The sequence below is a fragment of the Sminthopsis crassicaudata genome, chromosome 2, assembly GCF_048593235.1.
Source record: "Sminthopsis crassicaudata isolate SCR6 chromosome 2, ASM4859323v1, whole genome shotgun sequence".
NCBI lineage: Eukaryota > Metazoa > Chordata > Mammalia > Dasyuromorphia > Dasyuridae > Sminthopsis > Sminthopsis crassicaudata.
In genome coordinates this window covers 151173620-151194412 of record NC_133618.1, presented here as the reverse complement: position 1 = coordinate 151194412, position 20793 = coordinate 151173620, and the positions used below count along the sequence as shown (strand labels likewise).

The window sequence follows — 20793 nt, the reverse complement described above, 5'->3', positions numbered from 1 at the left end:
TTTCCTGCTGACTTTTTAAAAGGAGTAGAATGGATAAAGCCAGACTCAGTCAAAAATCAATCAATAAGCAATGGGTAAGAGTCTACTATATGCCAGGTACTGTATAAGGTCTTGAGAATATATAGACAATAAATGGAATCCTAAAGAGCTTACATTCTGTTCAAATCCTACTCTCGCACCTACTGGCTGTGACCCTGGGCAAGTCACTTAACACTCTCAACTATAGACTGCTCCTATAGATGGAGATTTCTTACTAGGAGCTCCCTGCACCAATAAAACCATAGAGCCAATCAAACAACAACAACAAAATCCAACCACTACCCAACTTCAAAACAGGAAAAAGCAAACTGACAGAAAAGATTAAAAAAAAAAAAAAAAAAAAAAGTATCTTCTAGTATCTAATATCTTTATTAAAATCAATAAAATTCAAACACTTGTTTCTCTGAGAAAAGAGGTAGAACTCCCTTTCCCAAGTGTATGTTGTTGGAACTGCACTACTTAAATCCTGAAGTTAATGCAAAAAAAAAAAAAAAAAGTAAGAAAAACTATCCTTGTTCTATCATGGGAACTAATATATAATAAAATGTGAATGCGAATACATATGTGTGTTTCTGGGGGAAGGGGGAGAGAGAGAGAGCACGCACAATGAATAAACTTATGAAATAAAGGCACTAAAATAAATGGCAGACTTTTGAAGAAGTTATTCCAGCACAACTTTATCTATTAAGATTACGTTAGTGACATGGAAGCAAGAAGACTGGTTAAGAAACTATTGCAATAGACCAAGCTAAAAATAAAGAAATCCTAAACTAGATAAGCAGTAATGAGAATGAAAAGAAAGGGTATATATGAAAGAAGATCAAATACATTAAGATAGGGAATAAATTAGAGTTAAAAATGATTCTAAGGATTTTAAGCTTGATTGGGCAAGTACTGGCACTATTAAATGGAAAATTCATAGGCATAATGGTTGTAGTATAACACCTGATACTTACTTCACAATGCCATAGCCCAAGCTCACAATAATAACCAGAAGGCGTGCTAGTGTCCTCTTAATTGCAGAAATCAGCTCAGCAAACATTAATAAACCTTGGGCTGAAAAGAAAACAAATCACTTCTGATAAAAAAAATCGTGAACTAGAAGAAAATCTCCACATTCAAGATTCCTCATTTCTTCAAAATTACATGTGGCAAACCCTTTCTCAGTTTTGTCATCTAAAAGCCTTCTTGGGTACAAAAACTCTTGTAAAGGTGAAAAATGAATGCATATGAATAGCATATCGTTGCAATACTACTAAAATAAGGTGAATTCCTTGTTATATTTTTCCTTTTTAAAAGGAAAGAGAATATAAGCAAGTAAAAAAAATTTTTAAAAAGATCAGTAACAAAAAAAATCTAATTTTCACTAACAAAATTTTTTTACTTAATAAACTATTTTTTGTGAATACAAATAAACATGGAAGATTAAGTCATCTGGTACCCACAAAGTGAACTAGAATTTCATTTGAAGGATGGAAATAATAAAAAAAAAATTATCATAGAATTCCAGAATTTTAGAATTAGAAAGAGCTTAATTGCCAGCTAATCCAACCTCTTACCTGAAGAATTTCCTCCACAACATAGCCAACAAGTAGTTAACCAGGCTATGCTTGAAAAACTACATGATAAGGAATATATGCCAACATAAATCCAATTGCCAGGTTCCCCTTCAACACCTTCCTTTCCCATATTTATTATAACTTGTACAAGTCAGGTCTCTAGAACCCAACCAATCAAATGCCTTATATATCAGCAACTTACAAGACAATCCTGTTGTATTGACATTTTGATATTCTGCATAAAATACTGCTTTTTCCAGCATTCCCAGGAAAATAACAGCAGCAATCCAGAACTGAATCCTTAATAAATCCTTCCAATAACAGGCAGACCACATCAGCCAGAGTACGCCATACAAAATGTAAATAATGCACATCACCATGTAAAACTGTAGAAAGAAAAGAAGGAGTTTTAAATTATGTAAGCCAATTCTCTTAAGGCTAACTTTCCTCTGTCCAAATATCATTCTCAGTTACTTAATACATTTTTGGTACTTGGAACCAAAAATGGATGACAACTGACATAATAAAGACACTTGAGAGATTCTAGAAAAGCCATTTTAATTCTCAAGGCCTCAACTAACTCATCTTTAAAATAAGATTAGAGGAGATTACGTCTTTATCACTATTAACATTAATTTAACATTAATATTCCACCACTTATTGGTTTCCATTTACTCTACTTACAATCATTAAAGGCCATTCTGAGGCAGAGATATATCCATGAAGACCCACCATCGAAAGAGAAACTGGTGGAGAAAAAAACAGGTTTTCTATCAATTTCTTTTGTTAAGCTATTTAAAACACACTCATTTCCCTGATGACATAGATCCCTCTATCTCTTCCTCCCTGTAACTCTACCCTCCTATGTGTATAGTCCCTGCCAAAGAGAAAGACCGATCCTTGAGACAAGGGGCTATTTTGTCTTTCTAACTTTATAACCAGCACATTATTTAGCACAATATAAATACTTAGTACTCTTTCATTTGTTCAAATGAACAAAAACTTATACCACATTTCATTTAATACAAAGTGAGGTGCAGAATAGTTTTCAACAGTTACTTATTTGACAGATTAATTAATTCAATAATCTGTCTCATCCTATGTTAAATGATTTAAGCCTAATTTATTTATAAACATATCTATATCATTTATAACAGGGAGCATAATCTAGCCTTTTAGATGTCTAAACCAAAGAAAAGCTGGTTTTAGAGCTACCTATTTCAAATCTATGCCTTGTCTTCAAATGACAAGATGAAGCTTTTAGCCTTCTGGATCTCTTACAACAGCTAATATAATATTGCTAATGCTGTCCTATTATTAGAATAAAGCTGTACTCACCAAGTTGTATTGGTTCTATCTACTAGAACCCTCTCATCTATTTCTTCCTTTCCATTCTCACAGTCACTAAATTAATCCGTTCAATCTCACCTAGAATCCTGCATTTGGCTTTGAACTCATTTCAGGACTGCAACCTCTTCCTGGGCAAATCTAATCTACCTAATCCTCATAGTACTCTTCTTAGGGGATAACTTTAATCATATCTCAGTAGTGCTTAATGATTTTCAATGGCATTACCCACCTTGCCTACCAATAAGGTCCCAACTCCTCAGCTGAACAAAAAGCCTTTCTGACCTTACTTCCACTGTTTTCCTTCTCATGCTTAATTCTAGAAGCAAAAGAACTAAACATATTTTTGACTCCATATTCCAATAATTAGCAGCCATCATGCTTCTATCTTCTGCTCCTCTCTACATACCTCAATAGTCACCCACTAAAAGTCTTCTCATACTTGAAAGCCCAGACTAAATTAAATGTCAATTCATCCATTTAAATCTTCATTGTTGCTCCAAATTAGATGGGATCTCTTCTTCATTTCTCTCAGAATTATAGGATCAAGAGTTGGGAAAAGACCTCAGAACCCTATTAGTCTTATCTATACCTGAAAAAGAATTCATTTGTAACATTCAGCCTAGGTTTGAAGACATCTGCAAGGAAAAACCCATTGTTTCCACGGGTAGTACATTCCACTTTTCAGCAATTCTAATTGTTAAAAAGATTTTCTTTATATTCTTTATATTGTACCAAAATCTACCTCTCTGTGGCTTCTACATTTTTCATGTTTCAACTCTGGAGCCAAAATGAACAAATTAAAATCAATTTTTACATTTAAAATTTGCATATGAATCAGAAGCAAGCTCAAAGGCCTATAGTTTGCTTATCATTCATTCTCTCTCTCTTTTTTTGTTTTTTAATTAAGGCATTTGTTGTTCTCCAGTCCCACAAAAACTCTCATTCTTTCATTTTTTCAAAAATTGATGACAATAACTCTCTCATCTATTTGTCAGTTCTTTAATACACGTGTATTCATTTAAGCCTATCAACAGATTCATCAAGCCCAAAAAGATGCTCTCTTACTAGCTTTCTATTTACCTTGGGTTCCAATTCTCTCTCAGACATTTTTGCTTTGTCCTTTCCCCTCTCTCTGGTCATTAGATTTCTCTAATTTTAATGTACCTATTATAAAATACTACTCTGTGTTCCCTGTCTCCTACTCCATTTTTTTTACAATTCCATATATTTCAAGGCATATATATTTCATAATCATTTCCTGTCCATGAGTCCCATCTCACCAAATCTCAGAAATATCCACAATGTTGTATTTCCCTTCTCACTTTATAATTTATAATTTCATGGGTTTTATTTCTGTATCCTTTTGTGGGTTGTCTTTTTATGAAATTTTGATTATCTCTACTCTACTTTTTTTTCACATTGTAGACATAACCATAAGGCTGGCTGTTATGAAAGCAGTTTTTTCTTACTCCATTTCAATCTATTTTTAACAGACTTTATTAGGTACAATCCATCCCTAGCCAAGAATCAGTCATTCTTGTATTTTGAACCATTGACCAGAAATCCAATCCCAAATCCCTATTTTTAACCAGATCCCAAATCTGCAACTTTCTTAAAGTTTTAGATTAGCAGAATTGCAAAAATCCCACCTATGATTTTAAGGTCTCAGTTTTTTGGCAAAGATTCACAATCCTTAACAATTCTTTCTGATTCCTAATGACATTATTGTATGGTCTACATGCATTACCTGAAGTAAGAAGTAGCTATGTGCATTCAGTTTCTACTTCCCCAATTAGGCATTTCTGTTCTAATTTGTATAACTCTTTCCATAGACATATTACTGATTCCTGAAAGTCTATACCAATGGGATATAAGCTATGGCAAACACTGTTAAACAGGACATAAATTTATAAAATAGTATGAAAGATAACATATGGATAGCTCAAATGTTCTATTAGTATTCACAAAACACTAAGAGGACCAGATGAAGGCCCTGAGACAATCAGGTATATCTAATATGCAAGGTTTCTAGAAAGATACAGACAAAAATCACAAAGGGATAAAAAGGTGAAAGGTATGCTAGCTGTGCTAGAAGTAGCACCAACTCTTATAAGAGATCCAATATAGTTATTTGCAGAACCATTACAGATCTCTGCAACTTGCCTAGAAATCTCCTAAAGGCATTCTCATTGATGTTCACATTTATAAAGTATCTGTCACATGCAAATAACCATATTTACAAATGATAGGTTCTTGTAAATGTTCTGTCATAGTTTTTGTTTAGTTATTACTGGTGTCTAACTCAGTGATCCCATGTGGGGTTCATTTTGGTTTTGTTTATTTATTTTGGCAAAGATACTGGAGTGATCTGCCATTTCCTTCTCCAGTAGATTAAGGCAAATAGGATTAACCATCTAGCCCAGGGTCTCATAGCTGATAAGTGTCTGAGGTCATATTTAAACTCAGGTCTTCTTTGGCTCTAAACCCCATACTCTATCTACTGAGAGCTTAATTGACTCTAGTAAATGTTTACTGAAAAGAAATTGTATCTTATGAAGAAGTCAATGTATTTAACAAATAAATTTCTAAAAAATCAAAACCACTCAAAGGCCCAATGAGGCCTCCTAGAAACATTCAATATTCATTCATTCTGAAGAAGTCATAATACCTGACAATCTTCTAAAAAATACCTATTTTAATTTAAAATGTTTAAATTTGCAAGTGTGGAGTAAACTAATTATAAACTAATAACTAATTACAAAAATAATTATAAACTAATTATAAGGTTTTACATTTTAAACAATTTATTACTGAAAACTAATTCAAAAGGAAATTAAAAAGACTTCTCTGAAATATAATGTAAGTCTTAGGAAAAGACTATAACTCTCATCTTAAGACATTTAAGACCATCCCCCCCTAAAAAAAATCACTTTCTAAAGCCTAATTCGTAATAATTAAGTTGTAAATGGTGTATTACTGACATAGTTGTTACCCTTAGAATAAGAGACAAAGTATTTTGGACACACAAAAACCATGCTTTTAGATAAGTAATTTACCATTCAAATTCCAATTTGTATCTTCCTTTTCTGTTTTAAAAGAAATAATAAAGAGGTGCGGTCCATCCCTCCATGTTGTAGCTACAACATCATCCTATAAAAGAGAAAAAAGTCTTTTCATAGCAAAGGAAAATGAACATTTAAAATAGCAACTGTTTGTTCCTTAACTTTTAAAACAAATGAGTTGAATTTGCTTTCAATTTGTAGCAAACATAAAGGGTTTGATGATGAAAATATCTTTGTTTTATCCAAATAAATCTTTACTCCAACTCTTTACTACCATACTGAGTAAAAAAGGGAGGAGTTTCTCTCAAATTTCTCTCCAAAGCTATCTTTCTATATATCCCTCTTTTTTTGGTAGCTATTGCCAACATATTTTTTTTCTAAAACATGTCTTTTCAAAAATTAGATCAGAGAATTTCAAAAGAACATATCTAGATTAAAGACAAAGGACAAAATACATTTTACTCTAACAAAAGCCCCCTTCTCTCTGGACTCTTCAATTCTGTTGCCTTTGCTCTCTTAAATGCCTTGCCTGAGCCATTCCTATGAGCTTAATTTCCATCATCTAATTTATGTTTTTTCCTCCCTTCCTCATGGGCAAAAAGTAAAAGATAGAGTAATAACAGTACAGAAAGAAGAAAGAAATGTTTTATTGAGATTATTAAATGAAACCTCAAAATGGTTTTCAAACAATATGCAAATGAATGAGGGATTGATGTAGATATAATACATATCTCCATTTAAATAATCTCAATTCTAATAACTATTTGCAAATCATTAATCTGCCTCCTTTCCCTAAACACACCAACTGCAGTTTAGCATAATGAAACTGACTATCCCTTAGTAGTAGATTTTTCTAAAAATTCCTATTGTACTATGTTTGGTTTATGAACAAATAAAAAGTTAAATTTACCATTGATCCTTGCAAGTTTGGAAGTTTTTTCACATTTACCACTGTTTGTTCTTTACTCTAAAAAAAGAAAACAAATTATTGAGACCAAAAAGTTCAACTTGAAATTAAAAACTATTTTTACAGTACTTTCTGAAAGGGGGGAGGGGGGAAGCAACAGTAGATGTAGATATTATATACCAAATGGGGAATCTCTTTCTATATAAAATATCTAAGACTATTAAAGGATAAATTAAATAAGAGGACAAAAGGAAATCCTGCTATAGTTATCTTAAAATTATAATGAAAAGTGTTAACTGATATGTTTTCCCTAATAACAGGTGGCACAAGTTAGTTGCTTTATAGAGACCTCATGTTTTAATAGGGCAAAAGAATAATATGATACTTAAAATAATTTAGAAATCTGAATTATGAGGAAATTTTAAAAGACAGGGATTTAAGAAAAGACTAGATTTAGTGTGCCATTAGATTTGACAATTACTTTGGAATAAGATGACAGGGACCATATATTCTCTTGCAAGTTCTTTTGTAATTTTTATGATTTATTGACTATTTAGAATAGACAATATACAATGATTGGGAATATAGACTCAGCTGCTTAAAACCCAATAACATACACACATTTTGTATACCAAAAACATGTTAGAATAAAGTTCTGAACATGGGGAGGGTGTGTGGAAATGACTCATTTTGTAATAAAATTCTGCACTTGTAACTTCAGAATAGCACATATGCATGCCCACACATATACATACACACAGATTTAAAAAAAAAAAAAAAAAAGCTGTTATAAATTGATGATGGATCTCCCTTTTAGGAAGACAAAGAGAGGATCATGGCCTCCCCTGTGGCTCTCTATTTGATTGGGGAGTAGGGGAGGGGGACCTGCAAGAATTGTAGTGAATTGAGAAAAGAGGCAGATAGGGAGCAAAGAATTTTCTCAAAGGGTCCTGCAAAGCTGCTGTAATAGGTTACTAGATAAGCATTAGGCTACAACTAATCTTTGGGGCCAACAGCTAAAGCAGAAGAAAGTGTTATGTTGAAAACAAATTCTGTGATTGGCTATTGCAATGAAGATGATAGGTTTTGATCTATGTCCCCCCCTTTCGACTGACTGATGACATAATTCTCTCGATCTGTAATGCCATGACCTTCTAGGAAGAACCTGTTGCAGTTTTGCTGACTGATACACCTTGATGCACGAATCTTTTCTGAACACATTTTTTGTGAAGGGATATTTTCAAAAATCAACAGTCTGCTATCTAAAGTATGACTGTATGAAAATCAGGCTTATTTTGCTAATAGTTAAGGGTCTTCTAGGGCAACTAGGTGGCATAGTGGATACAGCACTAGATCTGGCATCAGGAAGACCTGAGTTCAAATCTGAATTCATACACTTACTAGTTGTATAACTAGTTGTATGGGTAAGTCGTTTAATCCTGACTGCCTTATTTGTAAAAAGAGCTGGAGAAGTAAATGTGAACCACTCCAGTATCTTTGTCAAGAAAATGTCAAGTGGGTCACAAAGAGATATGACTCTGAAGTAGAAAATTCAGGAGGTAGGGGAGTGACAAAGGAGGTTGTGATAAATAAGGATGTAGTAATTAAAAAAAATAAAATAAAATAAAATAAACACTCAACCAAAGAGCTAATGAAAATTAAAACCTTTTCTTTAGTGATTAGGTTACATTACATTATATTAACTAGAAAGAAAACTGTCAATGATACAATATTCAGGAAATTCACAATATACTCACATTTAACATAGAAAACATCTGTAAATCACTGTCACAATTTAAATGTTCACTTTTTTGCTTGCGACATTGTTTTCCTTGGAAATAATTTTCACAGAAGTCTTCATCACCACTAAGTATGTGCTTGTCTAACAGTTCCTATCAAATAAAGTTTAGGATTGTTTCAAAACTTGCTTATTGAAATAAGTTTTTAAATAGTTTAAAATAATCCTGCACCTAAATTTAACAAAACAAAAAAAAATGTAACACAATTTTTACTTACATATATATGCACTGTTTAAAGTTCACATTAAAAAGAAGGAAAAGAGAACAAGTATTTTCTTTTTTTAAAAAAAATCAATTTTATTTTATTTTCAACTCCAAATTCTCTTGGTCTTCCCAACCCAACAGTTTTTAAATTCAATTTTACTTTATTTTCAGTTCCAAATTCTCTCCCTTTCCTTGAATTTCCCCATCTAACCACTACCTTTTGCAACTATGGCTAGAGAAAGAATTATTATCAAACAAGGGACAAAGAAGATAACAAAAGATAAAGACATAATTTTTAATTAAATGAAATTGAAAAGTTTTTACAGAAACAAAAGTGAACCCAGCAATAATAACAAAGGAAATTTCTGAGTAGGAAAAATAAAATTATGAAATAATGGTCTGCTGGCCATGATATATAAGACCAAAAGCCATCCCCCAGGAGATACATTATTACAGGATATTAAATGAATAGTTCTCAAAAGAACTGCCAACTATTAACAACAATATGAAAGACTTTTCTAAAATACTTTAAAAAGAGGTATAAATCAAAACAAACCAAGATTTCATCTTACACCCAGAAAATTGGTAAAGATAACCTAAGATAAAACAATAAATGTTGTAAGGACTGCTGAAACATGCTCTGCCCACTAATATGTCATTGATGGAACTAAGAATTGGTCCAACCATTTTGGAAAGCAATGTGTAACTGTGAAGAAGGTAACAAAAATATTCATCTACATTGACCCAGAGATCCCACTGCTGAGCAAATACCCCATTTAGACAGAAAGGTACATAAAACAAAATAATTCAAAATAGCATATTTTGTGATACCAAATAACTAGAAACAAAATCAATGTCCAATGACTTGAGAATGGCTAAACAAATTTTAATCTATGAATGTATAGGGAGAGTATTGCAGCAGAAGAAACAATGGATATGAAGAATACAGAAAAGCAGGGAAAAACTGATAATTTCATAGAAAGTGAAAGAAGCAGAGAAAACAAAAAATACAAAAACCCCAATGAAAAGAACAAAAAGCCGAAAGTGAATGAAGTATAATGACAATGATGAAGACAGGCCACAAAGAGAGGGATGAGAAAATGCATCTCCTTCTCCTTTTTTTGCAAAGGAGAGGGGCAATGGGTATGGATTTCTAGATATATTGTTAGACCTGGCTGACATATAGGTTTTAGGTTGTCTGAATTGCTTTTGTTTCTCTCTTTTTTTTGTTCTCTGTTAAACGGATGTTTGGGAAGTAAAGAAGAAAATAAATTCAGAAACTGAGCTGTTAGAAAAACAAAAAATATCAATAATTTTTTTTAGAAAGCCAAGCTACAGTCATCTAGAAATTTTACTGAGGAATTATATGAGGAATGCTTTGTTCTCTGTAAATTCTAAATGAGATATTTCAGGGGGAAATGCACTGGGTAGGAATCATATCCAACTCTTTAACTCTATTTTTAAAAATTAGTTGATATTTTGCAAAATGCCACTTATTTTTTAATTTAATCTTTAATTTATTTTTTAATCTTCCCCTGCTAAGGTTTCATTGTTATAATCATTCCCTTGCCTTCTCATCCAAGAATTTCTCTCAGCACCTGGGGCTCTCTCCTTCCACTACACCGGCCCTCCTCCCAAGAACAGGTCGGGCTGTCCATGACAGCTACAAATGATTCTGACTCAGACTTTGCCATCATGCCCTCACTTAGCTTCCATCATACCCCTTCCCCACTTCAGATCGCTAGTTATATGGTTTCTTCCCACACTAAGATATAGATTACATAAAGGGAAGGACTTTTTTTTTAAATCTGCATTTGTATCCCTGACACTTAGCACAATGCTTGGCAATAGTCCCTGCTTTATAAATGCTGGTCCTCTGGCCTAGCCTATGAGATAAATATAGTAGACACCATCTCCACACATAGAAAAGGAATCAGGCTTAGGGAGGCTAATTTTCCTAAGATCACCACCAGTGTCAGGGGAGGATTTAAGTCCACATCATTAAGACCATCACTCTCTACATTATCATGCACATTAAATGTAAATATTAAAATGCCAGAGTGCATAAGGAAAGACAGATACTGTCACATGCCATGTAAGTATGAAATACAAAAATCACTAATAAATATGATGCTTAACTACAATTAGTATCTATTCAAATTGGAGACTCCTCAGACTATGGATATGCTTTCAGTTTAATTTATTCCCCTTGATGTTAGAACTATTCTCCCCACACAAAGGCACTTCATAAATGGTTGAATGGAATGCAGGTTTTAAAAAAAGTTTCAGTCATATATCTACTGGATCACTTTTCTCTCCCAAAAATAATTTTAGTTGTGAAAATGCAACATGTTTTTTAAGTTATTAGTAATTCCATCCCTAAAAGCTACATAATAGAAAAATGCAAAAATACAGAAAAGGGACCCTTCCTCTCTGTGAGACACTATGCTGAAGTGGTCATAATACAATTAAATTCAATACATTTGTTCAAATTTTACAAATTAACCCCATCATGCAATTATTTAATTTTAGAAAAAATGGAGCAAAATACAGGAGCTCCATGGGAAAAAATTAACTGAATTTTAAAATATCAATACCACAGCAGAAGCCAAGGAGGGACCGATATAAATTTGTAAAAGAAAGTAATGCTAAAAACAAAAAACATCAATGAAAATAATGTTTTTAAAAGGAATAGAAGAGAAACGTACTAGATACTCCAAAACCAGTCAAAAGAAATTATTTTAAAACATCAATATACCAATTTAAAAAGTAGCTAAAGAATCAAGAGAAGCACCAAAGGACATGATAGAAAATATACAATCAAATATGGAAAAATAATAGCATTCTTTGCCAGGAGTGGGATTTGATAAAAACTTGAGATTAATGGTGAGGCAGGTTAGAAAATGCTAATTTCTCCCTTCCAATACCCTTTTCATTTTTCTGCTAGCTTTCTCCCTTTCCCCCTCTTTTTACTTAAATGTATATTTTCTTCTTTCTACTAAAGTTTTATGATCTCCATCCTTAATTTTTAAAGTTTGGAGAAAAAGTGGTTCTCTTAAACTTGTATTAATTTAATTTATCTATACTACTGAGAATGTTAGGGAACTAGTATTCATAAAGGATAGCTTAATTGACTTATAAGAAATCCTAAATTGAATCAGTGGCAAAATTAAGAAAACAGTAAGAATTCAACTCTTATTAAATACTATATAGAAGGCTCTATGCTAGGTGCCAAAGAAACAGACCAAAAAAAAAAAAAAAATCCTTTCTCCTCAAGGAGCTTATATTCTACTGTAGGATTCAACATATACATAGATAACTATACCTAAGATAATTTGAGGGAGGAAAGAGAATTAACAACAGGGAAAGTGGTTTCTCAGAGAAATTAGGAAAACTTCAAGGAAATTATATCAGGTAAATTCAGCCATGAAGAACAATAAAGATGAAGAAAGGCATAGATGAAGAGGGAACATTTTAGTGACAAGGGCTTACCTTATTAAATTAAATGTAAAGGCCTTAGCTCCCAACCTGATATTCTAATAATTCATTATACTCCTAGTCCCCACCAAACCTAATTAGCAATACAGTCCTTAAGACATTTGTGTTTTACTTACTTCCAATTTAGTATATTCATTGTGACATGCATGATATTTCAAATGCCATTGTATGGTAAAATTCACAGGCTCAGGACAGCTGAATGACTTAACTGTTTAGAAAGAAAGAATCTCATTTTACATTAAAAATATAAATTACAAACTCAAACTTAGTATTTTTTAAGTAACACATTCTGAAGAGTTTGTTTTAACTTAATAAAATCAATTTATTCAATCCAAACAAAGGAAATAGTTTCATTAAAATATAACAAAAACTTAAATATTCCTAATGCATACTGTTAAGTCCAATGTGATAAGTATAAGTTGTTAGAAGAATAATCAACTTCATCCACCAAGTTTTATATCATCCTACAATTATTTTCTATGTTTTCATCTGTATAGACATAAGAAGTGTAGTAGAAAACACAGAGCTCCTTCATTCATTATTTCTTTTCCACTGGGGGAAAAAAATCAGTAACTCCTTAATCAATATAAAATAAAGGATTGTAATCAAGAGACCCTGGTTAAAAAGAACCTTAGTGATCATCTAGTTCTTCATTTTACAGGTGGGGAAAAAAAAAAAAAAGATAAATGACTTGTTCAAAATCCCCCAGCTAGATAATGGCAAGACTGAGACCAGAATCCAGGTTTCTTAATTCTCAATCTGAACATTTAACAGACTGGGACTTTGCCTTGCTTCCTCTCCTAACTATATAATTGAAAGGAGAATACAAGTTTAAAGATTTCACACAAAATTAAAACCTTACAAGGTTACTGAAAAAAAATGTCTTTAAGAAATATATAATTCCCCTCATTAATGTTATACTTACTTTTAAGTTTGATCTCAGTAGAATTAAACATAGTTTTCCTAAATATTAATGGTCTTGATCCCTACAAAGAAAAACAAACATATTATCCTAAAGATGTTTAAAGAGTTTATTATTTAAACTATTCCTTCCCTGCTTAAAAATAAAACATCTACTTTACTATAGAACATATACAAAACCATAATCAGTAAACAGGTAAATAAAAATAAGCCATCAAGAAATAAATACAGAAAAGATAGCTACCTAGGTGGTTTTTCAAAAACAAAACTCAATCAATAAACATTAAGCACCCACTCAATGACAGATATAGTGCAAAAATACAGAAAATGTATTTGTTTATCAGTTAAAAGTGTCATAGCCTCAAATACAAATGAGAAATATCCATTTGTGAAGAAGCCCAAATCATCAATCCTATTCTCCAACCCTCAGGGCATTTTCTAAAAACTTCCTGGAGTAAAAGTTCACCTCCCTCAGATAAGGCTATGTAATCCAAGTCTTAATAAATGCTGATAACAAATCAAACTTCCTTCTTTTTTGATAGACAAGTGCAGCACAGTGGATACAATAATGAACCTGAAATGACCTGAGTTTGAATCATTCTTCCCATGCTTCTTAGCCATAGGAACCTGTACTGTACAAAGCTTTTAGGCAAGGTGTACATGTGGCATGAAGCCATCAAATAGATATAGATAAGAGACTTTAACTGTGTAGACATATGTTTGGAGGTGTATCTTTGCCCAAAATAATAATAGCTAATAATTAAATAGCTAATATTTATAGAACACTTACTATATGCTTGAGCTTTACTATTATTATCTCATTTGATCTTCACAACCTTGAGAGATAGATGCTGATATTTATTTCCATATTACAGAGGGAAAATAAGGCAAATAAAAGTTGTGCCTTGCCCAAGGTCACACAACTAATAAGTATCTGAGACTACATAGGCCTTCCTGAGTCCAGATCTAGCACTCGAACCCACTTTGCCATTAGCTGAATAAAAACAAGCAGTTAAGGATTTCTTGGTAACTCAATGGCAATTTTAAGCTTCCAAGGATGTAGAAATCACCAAGTGGAATAGACTATTTTACAAAGAACTCACAACACAAGCACTCACAGAGTGGTCAAAAGCAGTGATGCAAGGATACAAGGACATCTCAAGCTCTCTGAAGAACTTTGGAATCGACTGTAAGACATGAGAGACACTGACACAAGACCGCCCAGCATGGCGTGCCCTCTCAGAGAAGGTGCTGTACTCTACGAGCAAAGCGGAATTGAAGTAGCTCAGAAAAAATGAGGGATGTGCAAATTTAGAGAATCTACCCCAACTATTCACAGGGATTATTTTGCCCGACATGTAGCAGAGCATATCAAGCTCTAACACAGTGGTGTCATTTCAACAACCAATCTACTTTCCAATCTAATCTATATCCCATGATGACATCCTTTTGTTTCTGCCTCCACTGATTTTCACCAAATGTCTTATACCATCCGTCCAAGTGTTATGGACGTTTCAGATGGTATGATTTACAGACATCAAAATCAAAATGTCTTACAGAAGTCTTCTAGTTCACAGATTTACTTAAGTGTGTCCTCTAGTATGTGTTGTACCTAACTCTCCCACCCATCCTATTAGCACTGAGTAGGAAATAGTGACACTCTGGTTCTATCCATATCTCAGTAATACCTTTGATAACTATTATGAATGGGTTTGTTGTTGCTTTTTTATGGATTTAGCTTCTTGTGAACTCCTAGGCATGATTACAGCTTATTGTTCCTATAATGTAGCTAATAAGTGTGGCATTAGCAAATTAGGGGAATTAGTGGAAAGAACCAAGGGTTTCTTTATTGCTCTAAAGTGGCTGTCTCAGTATCTCCCATCAAGATATTACTAATCATTGCTACAAATTGTTTTCCTCCCAGATTGAATGATCTCTCATCTAATTTCTTCTTTGAATCTACAGCATTATTCCTTGGGGATCAAAGTTATTTTAACCTTAAAAGACATAGTTCGCCCTCCCTATTCAGGAGGCATCCTATGTCTAATGTTCAAGTGATCTTTTAGTTCCTTCAGTAATTGTTCTTCCCCTTCTTTATATTAAATTACTTCTGACCCCAATTTCTAACTTGTAATATAAATGGCAAAACTTAATACAATTAAGAACAAGAATTTATTTTTGCTCCAAAGTTCAATGGTAAATTAATACCCCTACTTTTAATAATTCCTTACTCAGAAAAAAAAAGAATTCCTTACTCAAGTTTATAGGAAGTAATTAACTAGGAAGTTAGTAGTGCTTTGCACTTACAGTTTATGATTCTGTAGAAACACTGCAGGGGCAGATGAAAAATACAAAATAGAATACTAGAGCTGTTTTCTTTCCTCCTCTATAATGCAATGATAATTATTTTTCTCTTATAGCTTAAATGCAATAAGAACTACATTCACAGTCTAGCTGAGGATATTGCTATCATTTTCAGACCTGTGGTGAGATCATGTCAAAACATTACACTAATGCATCTCTCATGGAGAAAATACTACTCTCATCAAACTACCAGATCAGTCATTTGATCCAAGAAAAGCAAAAGACAACCATCTTTTCTTCCTACCCTGTCTGCATCTCGCTTGCAAGAATTTCCCATAACTATGCCTTTTCCTTTCTCTTATTTTATAATCACTACCGCCTACACATTTCCAATCCACCTCTGTTAATTCCCTATGTTTTTTCAAGGTGTTCCCTTGTTTAAAAAAAATATCTTCACCTACTCAGCCTAAAATTTAACCCTTTCAAACACTTCCTCAAAACCTTCCCCCAACACCTTTGCATATTCTGAAACAAGATATGGTCACAATCTAGAAGTAAATTATATATTCACTAACATTCAACAATCACATTTACTAAGTGCCAGACACTGTACAAAATACACAAATAAATTAATCAGCAGTCCTTTCAGTTCAGATCCCTCAGACATCCTTGTAGGAGCTTCAGCAAGTCATCTGACCTGACCTCAACTTCCTCATCTATAAAATGAAGAGGCTGGGCAGAATGTCTTCCCAGAAGGCTCCCAGCTCTAAATCTATGATTCTATGCCTCCCAGTATGGGAATGCTGCCCACCAATCTAGAAGATTAATTCCTAAGGAATTGCTCAAAGTAGTAAAGAGATTTCCAGTAAGCACTGTAGTACAGCGCTGGATTTGTGACTAGGATCTAAGTTCCAATTCCAGTTCGGCCGTCTGTCTGACTGTCTCAGTGCCTCACCTGTAAATAAGGAACTCCATTAGAAGGCCTTTAAAGTCCCTCTCAATTCCAGATCTACCACGCAATCGTGTTTTGGGTCACAAAATGTCATCCTGACGTGCTCAGCCTTCTAACTGGAGTTATCAAGTCACCTTCAGTTTCAAAAGTCATTTATCCAAACTCTGCCCAAGTCTCCTCAGCTGCAGGGGCTTCCTAATGCCTGCAGAATCAAATACAAGACCCCCTGTCATTTAAAGCTCTTCATAATTGCATCTACTCGTCCTTCTAATGCTCTTACTCTTTAAAATCATTTTTTGGTTGTCAAAGCGGCCCTCTGTGACCCATGCATGGGTCTTTTCTGGCAGATATTGTAGTTTGCCATTTCCCTCTCACGTGCATTAAAGCAAACGGGGTTAGGGGTTAAGTGTCTTGCCCGAATCACCAAGCTGGTGAGTATCTGCGACCAAGTCTGAACTCAGCTTTTCCTGCCTGCAAGCCCGGAGCTCTAGCCACTGAGCCACCTAGCTCCTGATTCTTCCACTTGATTTCTCCCCCTGCAGCTAAATGCAGCAAGCTGGTCCCCGCAGCCTGTAAGGCTGGACACTCCATCTCCGTGCCTTTGTCCCAGCTACTCCCCGTGCTTGCAACACTCAGCCTCCCCGAAGAAATTCCAGGGTCTTCCCTTGAACATGACCTTGCATCTACCCAGAACGCTTCCACTACGTACGTGGCTACTATAAGTACTTGGCTACTTGCACGTCGGTTTTCCCCTTTCCGGGCGTCCCCAGTATTGTCGAAAAATACGCTCTAGATAAATAAATGCTTGGAACGGCTGCCAGAAGCTGGGTTTGAATGCGTCTTGCTCAGCCCAAGCCCAGAACTCTCGGGAGGGGGGTGGGGGGAACAAAGCCCAGACCCCACCCAGCGCCCACCCTCTCCGAAGCTGCAGTAGGCTTTAAAGCCCCGCCAGGGGGGTGTCGTCCTCGGTGTGCAGGACCGCCACGACGGGAGGAGCCCTGCTGCAGGCCCGAGATAAGGAGTCCGGGGCCGTCGCCCCTCTCAAACACCACACCCACCCGCACTATACCCGAGCCGGGGCTCCGGGGGGCGGCCCCGGTCTATCCCTGCCCGTTGGGTCCGAGAGCGAGGAGGAGGCCTTGGCCTTGGCGTTGGAAGGGCGGGGGAGGGGCTGAGCGGCAGCGGCTCGGGGAGGCCCGAGCGGCGCCGCGTCCGATCCCGGCCTCGCCTCACGAAGACGCCACTTACATTGCTGACGGTCACTGCCCAGCGTCCCGGCTCTGGGACAGCCTCCGCGCTCCCACACAGCCAGCACAGGATGAAGGGCAGCAGCGGCGGTGCGCGGCGGAGACCGGGTCGGGGCCGCTGGGGCGAGCGGCGGCGGCGGGAGAGAGCGCGGGGGCCGCGGCTGGCCGGGTCCGAAGCGGCGAGCCGCTGGCCCCCGAGTGGGCAGGCGGCGGCCATGTTGATGCACAGGCCTCACCTGCTGCCCGCGTGACGCCCGCTCCTCCCCCTATCCCCGCCCCCCTCCGGCCCTTTACCTGCCACGCGGCGGCCCCTCCCCTTGACCCGCCCGCCTCCTTCGGACGCCGGAGTCTGGGGTAGGCACAAGGTGGCAGGCGGGGCGGCGGTTGCGCGGCCGCATAGTCTGCAGGCCTGGGAGGGAGGAAGTTGCGGCTTTTGAGGGCCGGGCTTTCACTAGGCCCCGGCCCAGGCACTCGGATCCTCTACAAGATTTCAAAACCCGCCACTAGGTAACTGTCAAAATGTGAGAGAGCAGAGGAAACTGACACTCCTGAATAGCTGCTGCTGGAGCCCAGCGGGGGAGCGACTCCTACTGCGTAGCTGCACGGCTGGCGCAACGAGGCCGGCGTGTCCCAAAGCCTTAAGCGACTAAAGCTTGGCTTTAAAAGCTCGGTACTCAACTACTCAAGCCTAACGTCGAACTCGGACTTTTGGGACAACCAAGGCAGAGTTATGTTTCCCTGCCTGCACATTGATGAAAATTATATCTTAAAATAAGATCAATAAAGTTCGTCAAATGTTATATCAACTGTGCAGGACACATTTGGCAACAGCATCTTTTTATTTTTATATTATGAATTTAACACCAAATAACACGACCATTTTCACATATAAAGTAGAAGAGAAAAAGAGGATCACGCAAGACAATGTGTAGTTTTGTTTATAGTTTGTATCCTCAATTCTGGGCACGCTGCTGGCGTAAGCTGCATTGTCCTGTAAGCATTTAATAAAGTCAGCACACGACTTTTAAAACTAGCGTTTCTCTGTGCTTCCTTCTGGCCTTTTTTCTCTGACGTGAATTTTTAAAATTCTTCAATGACCTTGTTCTTTTTTGTTTTAGCATCCCCTTTCATTCCCACGTTCACCCCCTACAACTGAATAAAAACTAAACTCATGTCATAAATATGTATCCTCAAGAAAGACATATTCCCTCATTGGCTGTGACTGAACTTGCCTGAATTCATTTCTTCTCTATAACGAGGGGAATAACATGTCTCTGTGGGTCTTAATTTTCTCAAAATTGTTTTCCTTTACAATGCTGTTATTAATTCTTCACAACATGACATTTTCCCAGCTTCCCCCAATAAAAATCTTTTTTAGCATATAAGTCACCGATACCATTAGGAAAAAGAGGCTTTTGCAACTACGGATAGATGCATTTTCTTTATAAAAAAAAAAATGTTTAATTATTTCCCAATTACATGCAAAAAAAGTTATGATTTTTTTTTAGTTTTGAGTTTAAAATTCCCTTCCTCTCTCTCACTCCTCAGCCAACTTTGAAAAGCAAGCAAAAGAGGGCATCCAAGTAGCACAATGGATAGAATGCCAGCACTGGAATGAGGAAGATTCATTTGTACAATGAGCTGATAAGGCCTTATTTCTCAATTGCATTTTTTTTTTTTTTTTTGAGGCTGGGGTTAAGTGACTTGCCCAGGGTCACACAGCTAGGAAGTGTAAATAAAGTATCTGAGATCAGATTTGAACTTAGGTCCTCCTGAATTCAGGGCTGGTGCTCTATCCACTGCACCACCTAGCTGCCCCTATTTTTCAATTGCATTTTTTTTTTTTTTTTGAAGGCCTTATTTCTCAACACACAAAGGGAATGGAGTCAAATTTATAAAAAATAGGAGCCATGTCTCAATTGATAAATGATCAAAAGATAAGATCTATCTATGCCCAAAAGGCTATAAATTCATGTACATCCTTTGACCTAATAATACCACTATTAGGCATGAACACCAAGAGAAAAAATTTTAAAGGAGAAAAAAAGGAAAAGGACCCATATATACAAAAATATTTGTGGCAGCCCTCTTCTTGGGGCTGCCCATCAGCTGGGGAATGGCTGAATAAATTGTATAAGATTTTCATAAAATATTGTTGTTCTATGGGAAGTGATGAGCAGAATGCTTTTTGGGGAAAAAAAAATCTGAGAATTCCCCCATGAACTCAGTAAAGCAAAAGAAAATGTATACGGAATAATAGCTATGTTCTGACATGACCAACTAAAAATGACTTTATTCTGCTATCCTCAGTAATACAATGATTCACAACTACTCTCAAGGACTTACGATGAAAAATCCTCTCTCTCTCTCTCTCTCTCTCTCTCTCTCTCTCTCTCTCTCTCTCTCTCTCTCTGTCTCTCTCCTCTCTCTCTCCTCTCTCTCTCTCCTCTCTCTCTCTCTCTCTCTCTCTCTCTCTCTCTCTCTCTCTCTGTCTCCTCTCTCTCTCTCTTTCTCCTCTCTCTCTCTCTCTCTCTCTCTCTCTCTCTCTCTCTCTCTCTCTCTCTCTCCTCTCTCTCTCTCTCTCTCTCTCTCTCTCTCTCTCTCTCTCTGTCTCTCTCTCTGTCTCTCTCTCTGTCTCTCTGTCTCTCTCTCTCTCTCTCTCTCTCTCTCTCTCTCTCTCTCTCTCTCTCTGTCTGTCTCTCTCTCTGTCTCTCTCTGTCTCCTCTCTCTCTCTCTCTCTCTCTCTCTCTCTCTCTCTCTCTCTCTCTCTCTCTCTCTCTCTGTCTCTCTGTCTCTCTCTGTCTCTCTCTCTCTCTCTCTCCTCTCTCTGTCTCTCTGTCTCTCTGTCTCTCTCTCTCTCTCTCTCTCTCTCTCTCTCTCTTTGTCTGTCTCTGTCTCTGTCTCTGTCTCTCTGTCACTTGCATTCTAGTTGCATTTGCAACTTGTGTATA

At 36.2% G+C, this 20793-nt stretch overlaps 1 protein-coding gene across 2 annotated transcripts in view; it reads right to left on the bottom strand.

Annotated features, from left to right (window-relative positions):
- Positions 1-18084, bottom strand: part of TMEM87B (transmembrane protein 87B) — a 43913-nt gene extending 25829 nt beyond the window's left edge. For both annotated transcript variants that reach the window (XM_074287690.1, XM_074287688.1), the window contains exons 1-9: positions 17844-18084; positions 13344-13404; positions 12535-12626; positions 8675-8809; positions 6921-6977; positions 6005-6098; positions 2283-2344; positions 1801-1984; positions 996-1095 (exon numbers count right to left, since the gene is read on the bottom strand). In XM_074287690.1, the coding sequence (XP_074143791.1) occupies positions 996-1095; positions 1801-1984; positions 2283-2344; positions 6005-6098; positions 6921-6977; positions 8675-8809; positions 12535-12626; positions 13344-13404; positions 17844-18059 (1001 nt within the window). In that variant the 5' untranslated portion in view covers positions 18060-18084. The remainder of the gene's footprint in view (positions 1-995; positions 1096-1800; positions 1985-2282; positions 2345-6004; positions 6099-6920; positions 6978-8674; positions 8810-12534; positions 12627-13343; positions 13405-17843) is intronic.
- Between the last annotated feature and the right edge of the window lie 2709 nt (positions 18085-20793).